Source organism: Dipodomys merriami, unplaced genomic scaffold (assembly GCF_024711535.1).
Source record: "Dipodomys merriami isolate MVZ:Mamm:240054 unplaced genomic scaffold, mDipMer1.0.p SCAF_60, whole genome shotgun sequence".
NCBI lineage: Eukaryota > Metazoa > Chordata > Mammalia > Rodentia > Heteromyidae > Dipodomys > Dipodomys merriami.
In genome coordinates this window covers 6,161,310-6,181,657 of record NW_027206180.1, presented here as the reverse complement: position 1 = coordinate 6,181,657, position 20,348 = coordinate 6,161,310, and the positions used below count along the sequence as shown (strand labels likewise).

Sequence of the window (20,348 nt, the reverse complement as noted above, 5' to 3'; positions counted from 1 at the left end):
CAAGGCTCGGCCTAACTATGAAGAGGTGTTAGGAATGCTTCCCTCGCAAGATGTGGGGTTGTTGCTGTTGGCTTAGATGCCACGGCTCCCCCACAGCGGCTGACAGTGCACCCTGTCTGTTCCTCCTGCCGCGGACTCTGAAGACAACTTCAAATGTGTCAGCCACATGGCTGGCTGGGTTCTAGCTTCCTTTTGGCTTATTCTGAACCTTGGCAGCACATGGCTTCCTTATAAGCTGACACTGACTTCTGGCAGTTGCTCTGGCTGAGGAAGCCACTCTTGGTGGCCAGCCTGAGCCAGGGTGGGAACCTCAAAACAACTCACCTTCTCTGTCTGGCTCAGCAGGAAATGGTGGAAATGAGGATCTGCATCTTTGACTGGCTGAAACCAGAAGACAGTGCATGTAGTCAAGCTGCTTCCCAGTGCTGCTTCCTCCTGCCTGCTAGCTGCACTCCTCTCAGCATTTGCCCACGCAACCCAGCAGAAGGATCCCACTTCTGTGTGTCATTCCAACAATCAGAGTGACCCAGGTGCGGGATGCTGACAGCTCATGCCTGCAATCCCAGCTACTCAGGAAGTGGATTTGAGGATTACTGTTCAAAACCAGCCTGGACAGGAAAGTCCACGAGAGTCTTATTTCCAATTAACCAGCAAAAAGCTGGAAGTGGAAGTGTGGCTCAAGTGGCAGACCACTAGCTTTGAGCAAAAAGACTAAGGGACAAAAAGACAGTGTCTAGGCTCTGAGTTTAAGCCTCAGTAATTCTGGGAGCGTGTGCATGTGCGTGCGCACATGGGCACGCACACACACGCGCACACACAGACACACACACACACAAAAACAACAGTGGTGTGCAATCCCAAGTCTAATGGCCAAGTGGCAGACTAAGCTCTCATCTGCAGGGTGGAGGGTTTTCCTTTGTTGTTGTTGTTGTTGCTGTTGTCATGGGGCTTGAACTTGGGGCCTGGGCACTGTCCCTTAGCTCTTTTGTTCAAGGCTAGAGCTCTACCACTTTGAACCACAGCTCCACTTCCAGTTTTCTGGTACTTAACTGGAGATGAGAGTCTCATGAACTTTCCTGCCCCTGTTGGCTTTGAACCATGATACTCAGATCTCAGCCTCCTCAGTAGCTAGGGTTATAGGCATGAGCTAACCAGTGCCTGGCTGGTTTTACTTTTTAATCTGTTGTCTTCTGGAGTGTCTTATAATCAACAAAACAAAAAGCAGAGGGGAAAAAGAAAAGGGAATCTTATCTGGCAATGCCCAGAAGTCAGTAATCCCATTTGCCAGGTGGTTTGACCTCTCAGGAGAGTTCCTTACCTCGCTTGCAGTCGGCTGCCACTTAAACGAGGCCATGGGTCCTGCCATCATCCCCTTCACAGTACTCGACTCAGGGATAGTGAGGTCCTGCAGAGGACAGGGAAAAGCAGAGCATCAGGACACTTCCCTCCTTTGTGTCTCACTGAGTCCTGACGACACCCCTGCAAGTTCAAGTCGATCCCCAGCCATAGGTCTGCTGACAGTCCCTGGGAAGAAACAGGGCAGATTTCCCATTTATACAACACCAAAGTGAGCCTTCTCTACCCTTGATAAGCATGTTCATGTGTCTAAGCAGCACACGGATGATGTTAGTGAAGAGCCACAGGGAAAATGTCCTGGTGAATGGTGAGCAAGACAGCAGCAATAGGGTCAGATGGAACCCACCACATGTTATAGAAGAAGCCTCGGTGCCTGAAGTTGCTGCACCTGCCCATGTATACACAACCAGGGTGGTCTCCCAGCCTTCCTAGGCCTGGGGTCCCTACTCTTTTTCTTCATAGCTATTCTACCTTGCCCCTGCCTTCCCACTCATTCTCTCCCACCCCAGCAGGCCCCCCAACATTTCCATTAGAACATCTCTGCGAATCCCGTGTGACGGAGAGCCCTCCACCACTGCCATCCCACAGGCTGGGGGGTTCTCTGGAGTCCTTTCTAATGCCTCGTCCTCTAACACACTGGTGGTGGCCACTGCTCTACCATTGCACACCTGCCCTGACTCTCACCACCCTCACTCCTAACACCCAAACTCACTGCCATCACCTGTCTCCTACCTGACGTCAAACTAAATCTCCCTGCATCCGTGCTGCACACCTGCAACCTAGTCTCCATATAGCAGACAGTCATTTTCTAAAAGTCAAGTCAATCCTAGCTCCTTAGGAGGCTGAGATCTTGAGGATGATGGTGGATCATGGTTTGAACCACGCCTGGTCAGAAAAGTCTGTGAGACTCTACCTCCAACATAACCAGCAAAAAGTCAGGCTGGAAGTATGGTTCAAGTGGTAGAGTGTCAACAGAGAAGGTACAAGGCCATCGGTTCAAACTTCACTACTACCAAAAATAAAAAAAAGATAAATCAGACCCCAAACCAGCTTTCCGTCCCACAGTGAAGGAAGCTACAAGGCCTGCCACTGCCCCCTCACAGACCCCCGGTACCCCAAGCACGCATGATACGTCCTTGGCTTTGTCTTTGGTACAGGCTCTGTGCCTCTGTTGAATGGGAACTTATTTCGGTGGCCCCCTGTACCTTCCACAGAATATGATACTGACTTAGAGGGCTTTCACAATGTTGGCCTCACGAAGCCCTCAACACCTCATGACAGAGAACTCTTTTGGTCTCCATTTTATAGATGATCAAGGTGTGGAGAGCTGTGAGCAGCTCTGGCCACTAGTGAGGCAGATCAGATTTAAACTCAGGTACTGCAACTCCAGAGCTAATGCATCAGGAGCATGCTCTAGAAAGGCAAAAACTTTGCCAGCTATCTACTCCAGAGCCCACACTGGGGCCTATGTGTCTAACATGTGGTTGAGGTTCAACCCTTTTTTTGGCCAGTTCAGGGGCTTGAACTCCGGGCCTGGGCACTGTCCCTGAGCTTCTTTTTTTGCTCAAGGCTACCACTTGAGCCACACTGCCACTTCGGCCTTTTCTGTTTATGTGGTGCTGAGGAATCAAACCCAGGGCTGTGAGCCACATTCCCAACCCCGAGGTTCAAAAATTTTGAACCTCGGGAGAAGGTGATGGAACTTCATCCTAGAGAGACTGGCTGAGCTATGCTTTTTCTCCAACATCTGGCTCGTGGTGGTGCTGCTGTGGCCATCTGACAGAGGGCGGTTTGCGGGGAAGAGAAGGCTGCCTCAAAGAATGTTCTGCAGTGACAGATGCTCTGTGTCTGTGCGGTCTGACACAGGAGCCCCAGTCACGTCACCACCAAGCACCTGACACCAGGCTTGGTGACAGTGAAACTGAATTTTAAATTGTTTTCAGGGTAATTTACATTTACACAGTCACCAGTGTAGTTCTAGGGATGGCACAATGGAAATAAGAAGAGCACAGTCCTCAGGCCAGAACCAAGAAGACTGCCGCTCTCTGCCTCTCTTGGTAGAAGTTTAAAATTTTAGGAGAGCCGCAGGCCTGACCAGGTAACTCCTATAGAGTTGTAGCCCTGAGCTCAGGACACTAGGAAGAGGAACTCCAGGGAGAGGTGTGAGCGTGGTGCCTGGCTGGTAAGCCTGTGTCACTGATTCGTGCAGCTGACACCTCTAAGACCAAGGTCACCTTTTCCATTATCTCCAGGGGCAGAAGATTCTATAGGAGAAGGAAGTTACCTGGGACTCTGCCCAGCTACCAGCCCATGCTGCACTGCTTCTGAAAGGAGTTTGCCAGTCAAATAACCTGTCATTATGCACCCCCATCTCTCTTCTTCTTCTTCTTCCACTCCATCTTCCTCTCCCTCCCTTTCCCTCCCCGCTCCAGCATAGATCAGGTTGGAAGACACACTGCAATTCCAGTGCCAGGCACAAACTTCCTCACGCATCTGCAGGTGCTGAGCTGAAGCAACTGTTCCACACCTCCAGCCAAGCTCTATCCTGCCCTTTCACGGGCGGCCAAGGCCAGGCACAAAGTCCGTGCAGAAGGGTCCCCACAAAGAGGCAACAGCAGTTAGAACTTCTGGACTAAGCCCGGCTTCATGTTACTACCCTCCAAATGAATAACTCAGCCCCAAAGGCCAAGTGCTTTTCACTGGAAGCTTGAAGAGAAGCCTCTAGAAGCAAACTCAGGCAGGGACTTGGAGATTCCCCTGAAGTAGCCACTCACTCTCACTACACAATTAGCCCTGGTGGGTCTGGACAAGGTACCTCACATTGCTCTACCCTCTGCCTAAGGACACACCCAGTCCTCATAGCAAACCCACAAGGCACCATCATCAGATGAGGAAACCAAGGCTAGGAACTCAGCCAAGGTCATCTCTGGCTCCAGCTAGCAATCCAAACCAGGGCCCTCATCCTAACTTCTCCTCTGGACTTCCCTTCATCCAAAAGGAGGATGCTTCTCTCCAGAGGGAGGCAGGAAGAAGTACGTGCGATACTTGCCTTAAGACAGAATGAATTTAGCAGGCAGAACCTCACAGCCCAAGTTTCTTAAGGACCCCAAGGAAATAAGTTCAAAAGTCAGATCACACTTTTTTGAGTCAGGCTGAGCCATGCTGCTGTCTAAGCTCCCCGTATTCCGAGGTATGCAAGTTTCTAAACCGCTCCTGGTCAGAAGAGGGGAGGCCCTCTTCTTCTTAGGACAGTGGGAAGGACCTTGTACAGGAAGGGACCACACAGAGGCCGCCACAGGCTGAGCACAAGCACAGGGATACTGCAGCAGACATCCAAGTGATTTTAAATTTGAGTTAGCTTCCAACATCTAAAATTAGAATGTTTCACACACAAATATGCCTCTCTAGTGTCTCTTGAGGAAAACCAGACAACCTGTCCTCTGTTGGCCAGAACAGGACCTGGCCAGACCCCAGCCGCAGTCAGCCTCCTGCCTTCCACACACACTCGAGACCCTTGTGCCTGCACAGGCCGCTCCAGAGGGTTCCACTGCCTGCCTTATCCCCCACTGCTCCCACCAGCCATCTGCTTCTGCTCCCTCTGTTCTGCTGCTACTGATAGGCCCTGCGCTCTCCAAACCCCCTCCTTTCTTTCATCTTGAAATTCTTCTGAGACTGGACCCAGGTATTACCAGCAAGAAGGCAAGAGATATGCCAATCCCACTTGATTTCATCTGGTGTAGCTTCCAGTCTACCAACCCGACCACATACTTTCTCTACAGGAGGCCACTGCCCTGCTTTCCCCTCTTCATTTCTCCACACAAACTCAGCAGTCTCTGGGTTCACCCATCCTTTTCCAGTCTCACCTCCTTAGCCTGAACCTTCAATCTGATCTACAGCTTGCCTGAAATTCATTACATTTAAAACATAACTGGGAGCCAGACACAGCTGACTCACACTTATAATCCTAGGTACTCAGGTGGCCTAGATCTGGAGGATTAGGGTTCAAAGCCAGCCTCAGCAGATCAGCAAAAAAGCAGGGCTGGAGGTGTGGCTTAAGTGGTAGAATGCAAGCTGTGAGCAAAAAGGTCCTGTGAGCCCAAGGCCCTGAGCTCAAGCCTTACCAGAGACAAACAAAAAAGCAAACAAACACAAATACAAAAATCCAGAAAACTAGGGCTGGGGCACGTCAGCTCCACTGAACAGTGATTGCCTAGTTTTTGCACACAGTCCTGGACTGCATCCCCAGCACTACAAGCAACAGAACCCCATAGAAACAGCTCTCTTCTCTTCCTTGAGCCAGCTCCACTTTCTGACCCAAGGACTCCATGCCCGCCAGAGGCAATCACCACCATTTCCCCAGGAGTGGAGCCTGAAATGACCGCTTCCCTTGTTTTCACATTCCATGCCTGTGGGGAGGCTTCTTCCAACAGGCACCTCACACACTCCTTTCAGGAGTGCATGCCGTCAAGCCCCTCTTCTCTTCCCCCAGGATCAACTAAAGCACACCTTGGTGCAGAGCCACCTTGACCCCTAGGCTCTCTACAATCCAGGGCCAACCTGCCTTGTCCATCGCTCACCTCCAAGTCCTCCACCTGTGCGAAGACATTCACACCAACACGCGCCTCTCTTGGCTATGCCCTCCTCCCTCCATTCTTGCTAGTCTTCCCACGGCCTACATGCCCGCTCAGCTGGCTACAGCTCGGGGTGGGGGGGCGCTCTGCCTCCTGTTCCTGTGGCACCTGTATGTCCACCTCCATCTGGGCTGCAGGATTCCTTAGGACTCGGTGCCCACTGGGTGAGCGGAAGCACACTCAGAGCCCAGCTCTACCTGGCACAGAAGGAATTCAGGAGTCCCGGAAGCTACGGAGTAAGACAAACCTTCTCGTCCTTTGGGGGCCGACCCCGCTTCCGGGGACTCTGCTCTTGGGCTCTTTTCAGAGAGCATTTGGAGCCTCTCTCTGCAGAGCCTGAAGTCACCCTCTTCTTTCCTTCTCCCATGTTCTTCTTCACCTTCCCTTCAGACAGGCTAAGCTTGCGCTTTTCATCACCTGAGTTTGGCCTACTTCTCTCCTCACTGGAATTACGCCGACTCTTGTCATCAGCAGAAGTGTGGGATGATGTCTGAAAGTTCAATAATAATAATGATAACCACTACCACAGCTGCGCCGCCGCCACGCCACCGCCACGGCTGCGCACTGCTATAGGAACTTCTGTGAGTTATGCTCACGGTCACGCTATGGAACAGGGTCCTTGCTCACCCCTCCTGCGTTAGGGGGGTGGGGGCGGGGAACCAAGTCACTGTCCACAGACCCAAAGCTACAAGGTGGGCAGGGTACAGTCCCAGAGGCTGCTCCTAAGCTCTGGGCCACACTCGAAAGCTGAGCTACTCTGTTCCTCCTAATGGCAACAAGCTCCTCAGAAAGGTGGGCGCAGGCATGGGGCTGCAAGCTGAGACTGGCACCTTAGAGCCCATTCCTCTCTCTCCAGGCATCTCATAAGAATGGAGTTGTGGTCTGGTGACATTTCGTATTTCGGAGCTATGCACAATTCCCAGTCTGGTGTCAGAGGAAAGTGCAGTGTCTCTCACCTGGTCTTTCCCTTTGGCTCTCCTGAGGAACTCTTCAACAGCATCCACAGCTTGCTGGAACCGTTTGCCCTTGTTGATCTTTATCATTTCCTCTTTATGAGCATGGTAGGGCTTTAGCTGTTCCACTTTGATCCAAGCACTGGCAGAAAACAGACACAAGAAGGGTCTGAGCCAGACTGCACATACTAAACTGTACTAGAGGTTTCGCCAGAGCAGAACTTTAGAAACTATCCATTGGTTTAGCTGGACTTTGAAAAAGGCTTAACATTTCAAAACAGAGTATCAACTATCCCAAACTTTTCTTTTCTTTCTTTTTTGTCGGTCATGGGGTTTGAACTCTAGGCCTGGGCGCTGTCCCTCAGCTCTTCAGCTCAAGGCTAGTGCTCTACCACTTGAGCTACAGCGCCACTTCCAGTTTTCTGTGGTTTTATTGGAGATAAAGAGTTTCACAGACTTTCCTGCCCGGGCTGGCTTTGAACCGAGATCCTCAGATCTCAGCCTCCTGAGTAGCTAGGATTGCCGGTGCCTGGCTCTGAACTTTCCTTTTCTTCTGTGCCAGTCCTGGAGCTAGAACTCAGGGCCTGGAGTTGTCTCTGAGCTTCTTTTGCTCAAGGCTAGCATACTATCACAAGCCACAGCTCCACTTCCACTTTCAGCTTTTAGGTAATTTGGTGGAGATAAGTGTCTCATGGACTGCTCTGCCTGGGCTTGTTTTGAACCACTATCCTCAGATTTTAGCGTCATGAGTAGGTAGGATTACAGGTGTGAGCTGCTTTCTCTCTTTTCTTTTCTTTCTCTCTCTCTAATTTTGTTGTTATTATTAAGGTATTTTACAGAGGGGACACCATTTCATTAGTCAAGTAATGAGTACATTTCTTTTTGGGCAATATCACCCCTTCCTTTGCTTTCCCCGTTTTTCCCTCCCTCTGCCCACAAGCTGCAGAGTTCATTTTGGTGGTACAAGGATTTGAACTCGGGACCTCGTTTGAGCCATATTCCCAGCTTCATTTTGCTTCATTTTTCAGTCGCAAGCTTACCTAGGGCCAGCTTCGGACAGTGATCCTCTTACTGATGCCTTCTGTGTTGCTGTGATTACAGGCACTCATCACTACACCTGTCTTACTGGTTGAGATGGGGATCTTGTTAACTTTTTGCCCGGGCTGGCCTCCAGCTGAAATCTTCCCAATCTCTGTCTCCCTAGCAGCTGGAGATTACAGGTGTGCAATGCACATAGAGCCCTCCCAAACTCCTCAGCTTAAAGTCTATCTTCTTGTTTCAAGAAATAGAACATAGTAACACCACCAAAAGTCAGAACATTTCTCAAGAGAAATCGCTGTTATATATGACTTCCTTTCCCACTCATCCACCGGTTCTCAACACTCAACCACATATATCCTTTCACTTGCTCAGGGCAGAGGAAAACTGGAGTTGAGTCTGTCATAGCTCAGTGCACAGCAGAAAATAACTCATAAACCCCTGGGAATCAGGAATCTGGAAGCATTATAAACTATGGCAGTGTTACCATACAAGATGACTGACAATCTGCTCATCAAATGAGAGTCAAGAGATACTGTCAGGCCTACACCACTCAGTATGTCCTAAAGCTGGCTACTTTTATAGGTAACTGTAGCCACTGAGCCTACATTTATTCCTAAGTGATGGTATCCATGGCTACTAAGCCACGGGAAACACATGGTTTGGGACAAGGGCAGCAGTCACCAAAAGGAAGCTTTAAAAAAAATGAGATTCTTGACAGCAAAGGCAGGACAATTACTGACATGGAATTTGTAACTTGTACCATCAGAGGGTAACAGGTGAAGTGAGAATGGCAGCTAGCTGCCTACTATGGAAGACCTGGCCTGCTCCGTTCACCGAGCGAGTCTGCTGCAGCTAGCTTGCTGTGGTTTCCCTACATGAAGTTTCAGGCCTACAGAGTGCAAATATAAAAGAAGGTAGTTACAGGTTTGGCAGGGTTTCAGCTAATTTGCACAAGTAATCCTTACCCTGTAATACAGCCCTAATAGCCTAACCTTTAGAAAAAGTGGGTCAGGCTAAGGACATAAAAACTGGGGAAACTCATCAACTCAAAAGCCCTTTCCCTACAGAAAGAGAGAGAACGGGGAACGGCACAGGGACCAACCCTGCACTCTGCATGCTGTGCAAGCAGCTATGATGATGGGTTAGAACAGCACAACAGCCTGGAGCCTTTGGGCTCCAAGTACAAGGGAACAAACCATGGCCAGACCTGTCATATATGGCTAAAGGAAACTGCACGTGGATACAGATGCTCTCTGCAGAGCTGTGACTACAGCAGTGAAGCAGAAACTTCTTGGCTTACTGTTTGCAACTCTAAGTGACAGAGCCATGGACCCAATCCACATGCAGGACACGTGGAATGAGATTTTAACACCCTCATCTCCTGGCAAGCATCACTGATTGCCTCTCCCACTGCCTCCTGCTGTACTTACAATGACTCCAAGGCTGGATGTGGTCAATCAGATGCAAAGACAGTCAAGCCTCCCTTTTTATCTGGTTGGTCGTAGGGCTTGAACTCTGTTTGGGTGCTGTCCCTGAGCTCTTCATCTCAAGGCAAGTGCTCTACCACTTGAGCCACAGCACCACTTCCAGTTTTCTGGCGGTTAATTGGCAATAAGAATTTCATGGACTTTCCTGCCTAGGCTGGCTTTGAACCGGATCCTCAGATCTCAGCCCCCAGAGTAGTTTAGTATTAATCGGTGTGAGCCACCAGCACCTGGCTAGTCAAGCCTCCATTACAAATAGAGCCTCTAAGCCCACAACCCCTGCAATGAAGGAGCAGGGCGAGGCACAGCTCTCAGGACCTGCCTCAAGCAGAGACCACATGACTCCCAGAAGTGTTAACCCCACCCACTCCTTCCTGCTGCTGCTTTTCCCACCTCCCAGCCAGTGTCCATCAACCTCTGAATCAGAAAAACAAAAAACACAGGCCATGGTGCCTCTGGACGAAGCACCAATAAGTCAACATTAAATGCTTTTGGCCAAAGGATTTTAGATACATTATGGAGATCTCCTAGAAGGAACAGTGGAGAAAAAAATTCTACTCACTCTCCAGATAGGAAGCTGAGATAGTAAATGAAACTTTCTTGTTTGCAACCATCTTTGAAACATTAAATTGGTTTCCTAAATGAACTGACCATGCAAATGAGATTTTAAAGGCATAAAGGAAGTTGGGTGCTTTATACATATGAGGTGCTGTGGCTGGGAAGGTGGCTCAGTGGTAGAGCGCTTGCCTTGCATGCATGAGGCCCTGGGTTCGATTCCTCAGCACCACATAAGCAAAAAGAAAAAAGGCCAAAGTAGCGCTGTGGCTCAAGTGGTAGAGCGCTAGCCTTGAGCTGAAGAGCTGAGGGTCAGTGCCCAGGCCCAGAGTTCAGGCCCACGACCGGACCCCCAAAAATTAAAACAAAACAAATACATATGAGGTGCTGTAGCTTACAGCTGTAACCCTAGCAACTCAGGAGGCTGAGATGGAGGTTTGTGGGCAAAGCCTTTAGACTCTATGTCCAATTAGCAGAAAAAAAACACAAAACCCCTAAAACTGGAACTGCAGGCATGACTCAAGTATTAGATCATTAACTGTGAGCACAAAATCTGAGTGAGAGTTGGAGGCCCTGAAATCTACTTAGGTAAAAGGCCTATTGTGGAAGAGGCATCTTACAGTATCACGCAGCCAGCCTTTTTAATAAAACATCAGCTTACCATAGGCAAGGAGGAATTCCTCCTGAACGCAGAGACTTGAGTCACTTCCAGCATTTCTAAAGGTGAAACTGAAAGTCCTCTAACAGAGGGTACTCCTGTTAGAAAGAACCTCGGGAATGCACCTCTCCAAGCTTCACAGAGGCACACCTGGGCCTGGCAACAACCAGCGCTCACTACATAATCACAGGATAAATGTCTTTGGCCACCCTCAAGGGGACAGGAAGCCTATCAGCAGTTAAAAAGTGCTAGAATGGGGGCTGGGAAGATGGCTTAGTGGTAGAGCGCTTGCCTTGCATGCATGAGGCCCTGAGTTCGATTCTTCAGCACCAAATGAGCAGAAAAAGCTGAAAATGGCGCTGTGGCTCAAGTGGTAGAGTGCTAGCCTTGAGCTGAAGAGCTGAGGGACAGCGCCCAGGCCCAGACTTGAGGCCCCACAACTGACGACAAAAAAAAAAAGGTCTAGGACAGGTCTAGAACAGCTCAGCTTGGTAAGGTTTATGTACTTACTTTTATTTTTTTGGCAGTAGTATGGTTTGAACTCAGGCCTTTGCCCATGCTAGGCAGGCTCTTGACCACCTAAGCCAGCCCCTCCCCCCCCAACCACCCCAGTATTTTTTACTTTGGTTCTTTTCTATGTCAAGGCCAGCCTGGACTCCAATCTTCCTATTTATGCTTCTATGTAGCTGGAATGATGGCTATGTAACATGTACTACAGCACCCAGCCTTTTATTGACAGAGAAGGAATCTTGTACACTTTTGCCCTGGCTGGCCTCAACCCTTGATCATCCCAAGCTCTGCCTTCCAAGTAACCAGGATTACAGGCGTGAGCCACTTTGCCAGCAAAGTGTTTCACTGTTTTGTTTTGTTTTCAGTCAGTTGTGGGGCTTGAACTCTGGGCCTGGGTACTGTTCCTCAGCAATTCAGCTCAAGGTGAGCATTCTACCACTTGAGCCACAGCTCCATTTCCTGTTTTCTGGTGGTTAATTGGAGATAAGAGTCTCCTGGACTTTTCTTGCTTGGGCTGGCTTTGAACCGGGAACCTCAGATCTCAGCCTCCTGAGTAGCTAGGATTATAGGAGTGAGCCACCAGTGCCCGGCTTTTCCTGTTTGTTTTGGTCTGTCGTGGGGGCTTGAACTCTGAGCCTGGGCACTTTCTCTGTGCTCTTCAGCTCCATGAAAGCGCTCTACTGCTTGAGCCACAGCGCCACTTCCAGTTTTCTAGTGTTTTATTAGAAATAAGAGTCTCATGGAGTTTCCTGCCCCAGCTGGCTTTGAACCGTGATCCACCAACCTCAGCCTCCTGAGTAGCTAGAATTACAGGTATGAGCCACCGGTGCCCCGCTTTTACTGTTTTTTTAAATGACTAGTTTTTTTTTTTTTCTCTCTCTCTCTCTCTCTCTCTCTAGCTGTAAACAGGAACCTAGGGCTTTGTGCATGCTAATCATGGGCTCTGCCAATATGCCACATACCCTAGCCTTAAATGACTGCTCCATTTCATCCCCTGTGATAAGTTATTACTTGTGATTTTCCTCATATCCTTCTCGCAAGGAACAGATGGAGCCATTCCTTTTCAGCCCAAAATGCTGTGGGTTGTGGAGTCAGAAAAATCAAGCTTACTCAGTTTATGTCTAAAGTACAAGTCTTTGCTTTTATGTTCAAGGAGTTAATTACACATTACTTGTGGCAGTAAATGCCAGAAAACAAGCTAACTGGCAATCCTTGAAGCCATTATAAAGGGCTAGAAGGTCCTCTGAGATCTGGTTAAGTGTGAAAACCAAGGACAGAAGGGAGAGCAGTGTGCAGCACACCGTGCGAAGAGTCAAAGGAACAGTTTGTAGACTCTGCCCTAATACCTTGTCTACCTGGGTGGCCAGGGATGGGGATGACTGCTACAGGCTGTTCCTAATGCTCAGAGGATGCTACCCCAGGACTTTCTGGTTTGCAGGCTTGCTGTGGCGGGAGCCTGTTTGGCTGCTAGTGTAAATGCACCTAGTATGGGCAGTGTACCCTGGTGTCTGACACAGTTATCTCCAGTCTCTTGACTGTGACCACAGACTTGCCACAAAGCTGCTCTTAGTTACTCCATTCAAAATGAATTAAAAGGAAAAAAAGATCAGTGTTTTCCAACATTTCTACACTGCAATCTGTGCTCACTCTCACATGTGCCTGAGGTGCGGCACACAGTGGTGACTGGGGGACGGAGGCAAGGAGCACAGGTGCCCAAAGTCCAAAGGTAAGACCAGAGCAGGGCCAGAGACGTATGGGTGAGGTACTACCACTGTAATCTAATAAAGATACCAACAAAGATTTGTAGGTAAGAATGATTGACAAGATTTTAAAAGTTTCTAAAACTTGAAGACTCTCAAAAGCTGGAAGGAGCTTTTGAACTATGTTGTTCATATCAATGCATGTGGGCCAGACTCTACTATGCCACTGGAAGTTCTTTTTTTTTTTTTTTTTGGGTCCGGTTGTGGGGCCTAAGCTCTGGGCCTGGGTGCTGTCCCTCAGCTCTTCAGCTCAAGGCTAGCGTGGAAGTTCTTATCATGACATGACACTGGCCAGGAAGGGAGTCACCCACCAGGAGCGCAGGAGCCACTGCTGCTGGAGGAGGGGAATCTGATTGATGTAATGTAGGGAACTAGCACCTAGCCCTGGCACACAGGCACTGCTGAGTCAGTCAAATATCTGCAACACTGGCCCTCATGATCCACTTGGCTCAACTTTGTAACTACTACATGGTATTGGGAAGTGAGTCAGGTGAAAAGAAAAAGGGGTGCTTGCATGGATCCAATCCAGTATGCTAGACTGCTAGAAGGGTTACTGTTGGCACTACTTGAATACCTCACACCCAGTCGGGCCTGCCCTTCTTCAGATATGGCTTGGGGTAAAAAAGCACCTGGGATAACGGACCTCTTACCACTGAAACCTGCAACCGCTGATCTGTTTCCTCATATAGGAAAAATGAGAACCAGCAGTGACTCCATCTAGTTCCTGAAAGGGTGGTAGTGAGGATCCAATGGGAAGACTGCAAGCTACCCAGTGTGTTCCTAAGTTGCTTGGTTTCTGGTGGCTATGGAGCACCTGCGGACTAAGCAATCCATCCCTCTGATCAGTGAGCCACTGCCACCAACAAGCAGAAACCTCCTGGAGCTCTATTTCGTCTGATGGGTAGCCACTGCTGACCAGCCCAGCCCAGCCCATGCTATCTCTCATACAAATCAGACACTTCATGTCTGGTTGCAGTCCAGTTTCTAAACAATTGAGATCACTGTGTATCTCATAGTAGGGTTCCCTTTTCACTCTCTAATAAAAGTCCATGCTAATAGAAAACAGTAACAACTACATATACATTATTCTTAAGTAGTGTGTCAATTTAAAAAGTGAATGAGGCTGGGAAGGTGGCTCAGTGGTAGAGTGCTTGCCTTGCATGCATGAGGCCCTGGGTTCGATTCCTCAGCACCACAGAAGCAGAAAAAGCCGGAAGCGGCACTGTAGCTCAAGTGGTAGAGCGCTAGCCTTGAGCTGAAAAGCTGAGGGACAGCGCTCAGGCCCAGAGTTCAGGCCCCACAACCGGCAAAAAAAAAAAAAAAAAAAAAGGGAATGATTTTGATGGAATCCCTTCTTCCCTGGAATACAGGAACAGACTCTATCCAGACCAGGATTGTAATTGTAATTGCCCCCAAAGCAATCTCACGTCTTGAAGTTAAAGGTGAGGTAGATAACAGTTTTACCATACCCACTTCTAGCTCTATCCTTCAGAGTCATCTCCAAAAGAATACTGTATTTCTGAATCAACCACACTACCTCTAAAGCGACTGTTTCTTCTTGAACAGTCACATAATATTCTACTTTCAGGACCCTTGATTTATTAAAGGCTGGTTCCTAACCACTTATGTCCTTTTAACAGCCTTTGCATTTCCACATTACAGTCCTACCTCTTTTGTCTCCTCAGAATTATACTCTGCTTTAAACAAACAATCAAACACATGAGCTCTACCCTTAGCCCCGTCTCTGAATCCTAACTAGCTCTACCTGATCCTCATGGAAGCAGGAACTGAACTGCACATACTATTAGTGGCCAGGCACAGCACAGTTTCCCACAAGGGTATAATAGTATATGGTTTCTGTCCAAATTCCAAACAATAATGTCCTTAGGAATCTCTCCAGTGCACAACCACTTTCATTCACAGCAGTTTGTGTCTGGCTCTTTCACATTTTCCTTACAGGTACCTGCTTCTTACTTTTCTCCTTATGACAAATCTATACAATGACCTGATATCTGCTGGGATGTGAATAATGCTTAAAAAGTCAAATGCTTAAAAAGGCCAAAGAGCTTGCCCAGCTGGATCCGGCATGTAAAGCTAGTACCAAATCCAGAACTCTTTCCCCAAAGTAATTTGATGCCACCAGCCAATCTGGAGATCTCCCTTTCCAGGAAGAAATAAAATACTACATAAAATCTGCCTAAACACTGAGAACTAATTTGCATTCCACCTTTAGAGAAAAACTGTGATCCTTACCTTTGTTCCCCTCCCTCTCTATGCTGGGAATTGAACCCAGGGCCTTATGAATGCTAACTGCACACTGAATTAGCATTGCGCTAGACTGTTGGCCCTTAACAATTTTTTATGTTCAACTCCATGAAGGAGCTGAAAAGGCTTGTTGACATTCCTAATAGCTGGAGCCAGTGGCTCACACCTGTAATCCTACTCAAGGCTGAGATCTGAGGATCATAATTCAAAGCCGGCCTAGGAAGTAAAGTCTGTGAGACATTTACCTCTAATTAACCAACAAAAAGCTGGAAGTAAAGCCGGGCACTGGTGGCTCACGCCTGTAATGCTAGCTACTCAGGAGGCTGAGATCTGAGGATCTCGGTTCAAAGCCAGCCCAGGCAGGAGAGACAGTGAGACTCCTATCTCCAATAAACCACCAGAAAACCGGAAGTGGCGCTGTAGCTCAAGTGGTAGAGCGCTCGCCTTGAGCTGAAGAGCTGAGGGACAGCGCCCAGGCCCAGAGTTCAAACCCCATGACCGACAAAAAAAAAAAAAAAAAAAGCTGGAAGTAAATTTGTGGCTCAACTAGCAGAGCACTAGCCTTGAGCACAAAAGCTCAGGCCCTGAGTTCAAGCAAAATGACTGGCATGCGCACACACACACACACACAACACTAGTAGGGTGTGATGTTGTATTCAGTGTGCACAAGCTCTTTAATGGGTTGCACCTGTTTGTGTAGTGGAACACTCAAGTCCATTCAACTCCACTTGTGTGTTCTATTTCCAGTACATCTTAAACACAGGATCATGTATTCATGCAGCTTTGCAGTACTTAAAACCAACTACCAGACAATGGCTCTCGGGCTCTGAGGAACCTGGCCGAGTTCCATTCTTGTTCCAAACATGTCTAATTCTTCACTTAACCAATCAGGTTTAGCCAGTCACACTGCCGTAGTTATTCCCAAGGATAGTTACCCTACAAGAGAGCCTCTTCCTTTATAAGATACCAGCTAACCCCACTGTCTGGACTGCCCATCTGGATTTGGGTCTATCTCCAGAGCTGGAGTGCTCCCATCATCCTCCTTGGTTCTTCTCTTCTCTGCTGACCGGAATTTCCCTCTCCCACACCTGCTTCATGACTGAATCATTCACTCTACACACACAGTCCCACAAAACTGCTAAAGTCTTGTTACTGAACTAAACCTGTGAGCAGGGACTCAATGTTCACTTCCCTACCTAATCCTTCAGTGCCAGCACTGCAAACGGGGACACAAGCAACACATATGCTTCTCATCGGACATGTCCATGGCATTGAAAGAGCATTCTCTCTTCTAGAGGTGCTGCTCTCACTGCTCAGGACCAGTAACTCCCTTGACAGAATGACTGCTGCCAGAAGTCTGGCTACCTGGTTCATTGTGATAACTAATTATCTGTTCGTGAAGATCAACATACCATACAAACTGAAACCTGGAAGAGTATAGATAAATTCCTAAAAGAGTGAAATACACTGCTTATACGGGATTTTCAGCTGGGCACCAGTGGCTTACACCTGTAATCCTAGCTACTCAGAAGGCTGAGATCTGAGGATCCCAGTTCAAAGCCAGCCTGGGCAGGAAAGTTCATGAGACTCTTATCTCCAATAAGCCCCTAGAAAACTGGAAGTGGTGCTGTGGCTCAAGCGGTAGAGCGCTTGCCTTGAGCTGAAGAGCACAAGGACCGCGCCCAAGCCCAGAGTTCAAGTCCCATGACCGACAAAAAAAAAAAAAAAGGGATTTTCATCTGGAATATTACATATTGACTTTTTTTTTTTTAAACAGTGATAAGAGTGTGAACTTAAAAATCTCATGCGTGCTAGGCAGGTGTTCTACCGTTCAACCCATGTTCCCGATCCCTTGCTATTATATTGCTTTCTAGAAATTAATATTTTAACCACTGGTATCAGGTTTCGAAGAAAAGTCACACTTTCCCTCCCCAATTTTTTTTTTGTCGGTCGCGGGTGCTGAACTCTGGGCTTGGGTGCTGTCCCTCAGCTCTTCAGCTCAAGGCTAGCGCTCTACCACTTGAGCCACAGCCACTTCCAGCTTTTTCTGCTTCTGTGGTGCTGAGGAATCGAACCCAGGGCCTCATCCATGCAAGGCAAGCACTCTACCACTGAGCCACCTTCCCAGACCCTCTCTCCCTAAATTTAAAGTCACATGGCCCTCTAAGAATCATAAATAGAAATACAATTACTTAAAGAAATCATATTAGACCTAGGTAATCAACCTGATAGAGTGGTGAAAAAGCTAAAGAAATCACTGGAAATTTAAGCCCTTGATGTGTTTTCTCCTATGATCTTATACAAACAAACTCAATTGATGATTCTGCATTCCTCAGCATTGATACACTTCTAATAACAAAGCGTACAATTACAATGCCACAGCAAGTCACCTAATTCACCAAAGAGAACCAAATTAGGATAGCAGTGTTAGTTTTCGCTATATACTTCATGAACAAACCGTAAGGGTATATTGCCATAAGGATATATTGCCATTAAAAAAGAATGGAGCATAGTTTTGGTTCAAGGGATCATGCTAGAGTCAATAAGACAGATGTGAGAAGTTATCGTAAAATGATAGCCACATGTAGCAGGTGATGAACTGAAGTTCTTACCCGGCTGACAGCCCCAGGACAATTCCTTTGAGATGAGAATAGCACCTTTTATTTAGCTTATGAAGGCATCATCCCTACACAGTTATAAGAAGCCTGACCTAAGAATCCTCAGAATATTCTCACAGCTGCTCAGACCCAGGGAAATGCGCGTGGGTAAGGTGAATTCTTGGTGAATACTACTCACTGATCTTCTGTTCCAAAAAACTTCACAAAGAAGCATTTCTTTCCACGTGGTTTCTTCAAGTCCTTGGGTGGATTAACAATCTAGAAAACAGAACAAACAAAGGGAGGGGGAATTGATGGCAATACAGCAGCATACTAGAAAAGTATTTTTAGTTCTAAACTGGAACAAAAGGAAAAAAGGATTAAAAAAAAAAGTAAAGGAGTATGCAGAAAAAGAACCCAGAGCCTAGTGTTTATCTCTGGCACTTTTCTACTCAGCTGGGTGGAAATGTACATACTTTCTAACAGTTCCCTGCAGCTAACATGTTGCACAGCTTTAAGCAGATACAGTATCTCCATCACTGCTATGGCTCCTGTCACACCAGTGGTCAAAACTAAGTTCACTATCATTCTCCCCATGGACCTATCATCACTAAGGAAATGTACTTCAGTTGCAGGAAGAGTTGGGACTAGAAACAGTGCAAGGAAAGGAAACTGAGGCATAGAAAACACCATATTGCACAGTCTAAAGCCATTTCCTGGATCCCTGGCAAGAATATACAAGCAGAACACTTGGAGAGCTACCATAGATCACCTCGTGCAAAATATGGAATGCCAACTCCAATGCAAAGATGTACTGGGAGCAGCACATATGGTAACAAGGGAAGAGGATTTAAACTTAGTCAGGACAAAAATACTTTGGCTTTTCGCTAACCTACATTTAGATGTCTCTCTTCCTGGAAAATTTATTTTCTTCTCCTTTTGTTAGATTTAAGCACATAACTAAGTCCAAATCAGAATACGTTTCTGGGGTTAAAGACAACAGCATATTTCACAAACCATTTCTGATTCTAGTAATAATCGATTACTGCAGGTGAAATGATCTGTTTTATGTCATGTTACATTCTGTGGTTAACTTGAAACTGAAAGTCTGAGTGCTATCTGAATGAGTGCAGTTTAATTCAGTGCTGCTGGCTAGGCAAAGCATATCTATCTCATTTCTCACCTCTTCAAACTCAACTTCAGATACTTTTTCTTTTCTTTTCTTTTTTAAGTAGGAAGCCAACTCACCTTTCCCGGCCACGGAGGATACCTGCCGAGTTTCCCCCTGGAGAAAACACAAAGAGTCAGAACTTGTCCTGGAAAATCCAGTCCATCTCCTTCAACCCACTCAACATGCAATTTGTGCTACTAAATCTCTTCGGGCGCTAAGTCGGTGCCAGAACAAAAGCTGGCCAACCCGGAGAGCTCGGAATCCGGCTTCCACGGCTGGGCCCAGGCTGGGCCCAGGATCCTCCGAGGTGGGATGCAAAAACTGCCTAAGTGCGTGCGTGAGGGGGGACCGTGCTTTCTTCTGATTGACAAGGGACACAGAACAACAAAACCGTCAAGAGTCACTTGTCTGGAGCCTCCCAAGTGACCGGGGGTGGGGGGTGTGGGGGGGGGGACAGCTGCGTCTGTAAACACAGACTTCCTCTAACCAAGTCTGGTGGAATTCACCAGGAGATCGGCAACACGGCTTTGACAAATACTAATGGAAGCCTCGTCGGGATCAGGCAACCAACTACGCAGCTCCGGGGAGGCGACGGTGGTCGGTCTCGGTTCGGGCGACGGCCGGGGACGCGGGAGCAGACCACCAGAGGCGCCCAAGGCGGCCCCGGCCACCGCCGGGCCATCGATCGTCAGAGAAGTCCCCCTTCCGCTTCTTCCAGGGTCAGCGCCGGCGGTCGGGCGTGGACCCCGGCGGCGGAGCGGGCCGCGCGGGTCGGCTCCCGGGGAGCGCGGGGCTCGGAGGGGGCCTGCCCCGGCGGGATGGCCTCGCGGGTCCCCCGGAGCTCCCCAGCCTCCCGGGACGCCTCAGCAGGGACTCCCGGGAGCCGGCGTCCTCAGGCGCCGCGGAGCCTCCCTCAGCGGTGGGCGCCGGCATCCGGGTCCCGCGCGCAGCCCTCCCCGGGACGGCTTCGGGGCGCTGAGCCCGGCCCTCCGCGGCCACCCTCGGCCTCGGTCCCCCGGGGACCGACTGCCCCTTCCGCCCAGTGTCGTCCGCGTCGCCGGCACCCCGTCTTCCCCGTTCCCCGCCGCCAGGAGCGTGCAGAAAAGCAGCTCCGGGGCTAGCGGCAAACCCCCGCGCCCAAGAGGGCAGCTCCTCGGCGCGTTTCGCTTGGCCCGGGCCGCCGGGACTCACCACACCAAGTCGCCGAGCCGCAGACTCACAGCCGCCATCTTACCACCCAACCACCGCCGCCGCACGGGCAGCCGGGAACTACAGGTCGCCCCGCGCCGCCCATTGGAGTGGACCTGGCCACGTGACGGGGGCCGGCTGTCAGCGGCCACGCCGCCGCCCTGACGTCACCGCGGCCG

The 20,348-nt window shown here is 48.9% G+C and overlaps 1 protein-coding gene across 4 annotated transcripts in view; it reads right to left on the bottom strand.

Moving 5' to 3' along the window:
• Window positions 1–20,245, bottom strand: part of Glyr1 (glyoxylate reductase 1 homolog) — a 33,805-nt gene extending 13,560 nt beyond the window's left edge. For 2 of the 4 annotated variants that reach the window (XM_070003547.1, XM_070003548.1), the window contains exons 1-7: window positions 20,173–20,245; window positions 19,059–19,095; window positions 18,010–18,089; window positions 6,944–7,082; window positions 6,235–6,477; window positions 1,319–1,405; window positions 325–381 (exon numbers count right to left, since the gene is read on the bottom strand). In XM_070003547.1, the coding sequence (XP_069859648.1) occupies window positions 325–381; window positions 1,319–1,405; window positions 6,235–6,477; window positions 6,944–7,082; window positions 18,010–18,089; window positions 19,059–19,095; window positions 20,173–20,210 (681 nt within the window). In that variant the 5' untranslated portion in view covers window positions 20,211–20,245. The remainder of the gene's footprint in view (window positions 1–324; window positions 382–1,318; window positions 1,406–6,234; window positions 6,478–6,943; window positions 7,083–18,009; window positions 18,090–19,058; window positions 19,096–20,172) is intronic. The other 2 variants (XM_070003550.1, XM_070003551.1) reach the window with 1 other exon arrangement.
• Window positions 20,246–20,348: the final 103 nt, after the last annotated feature.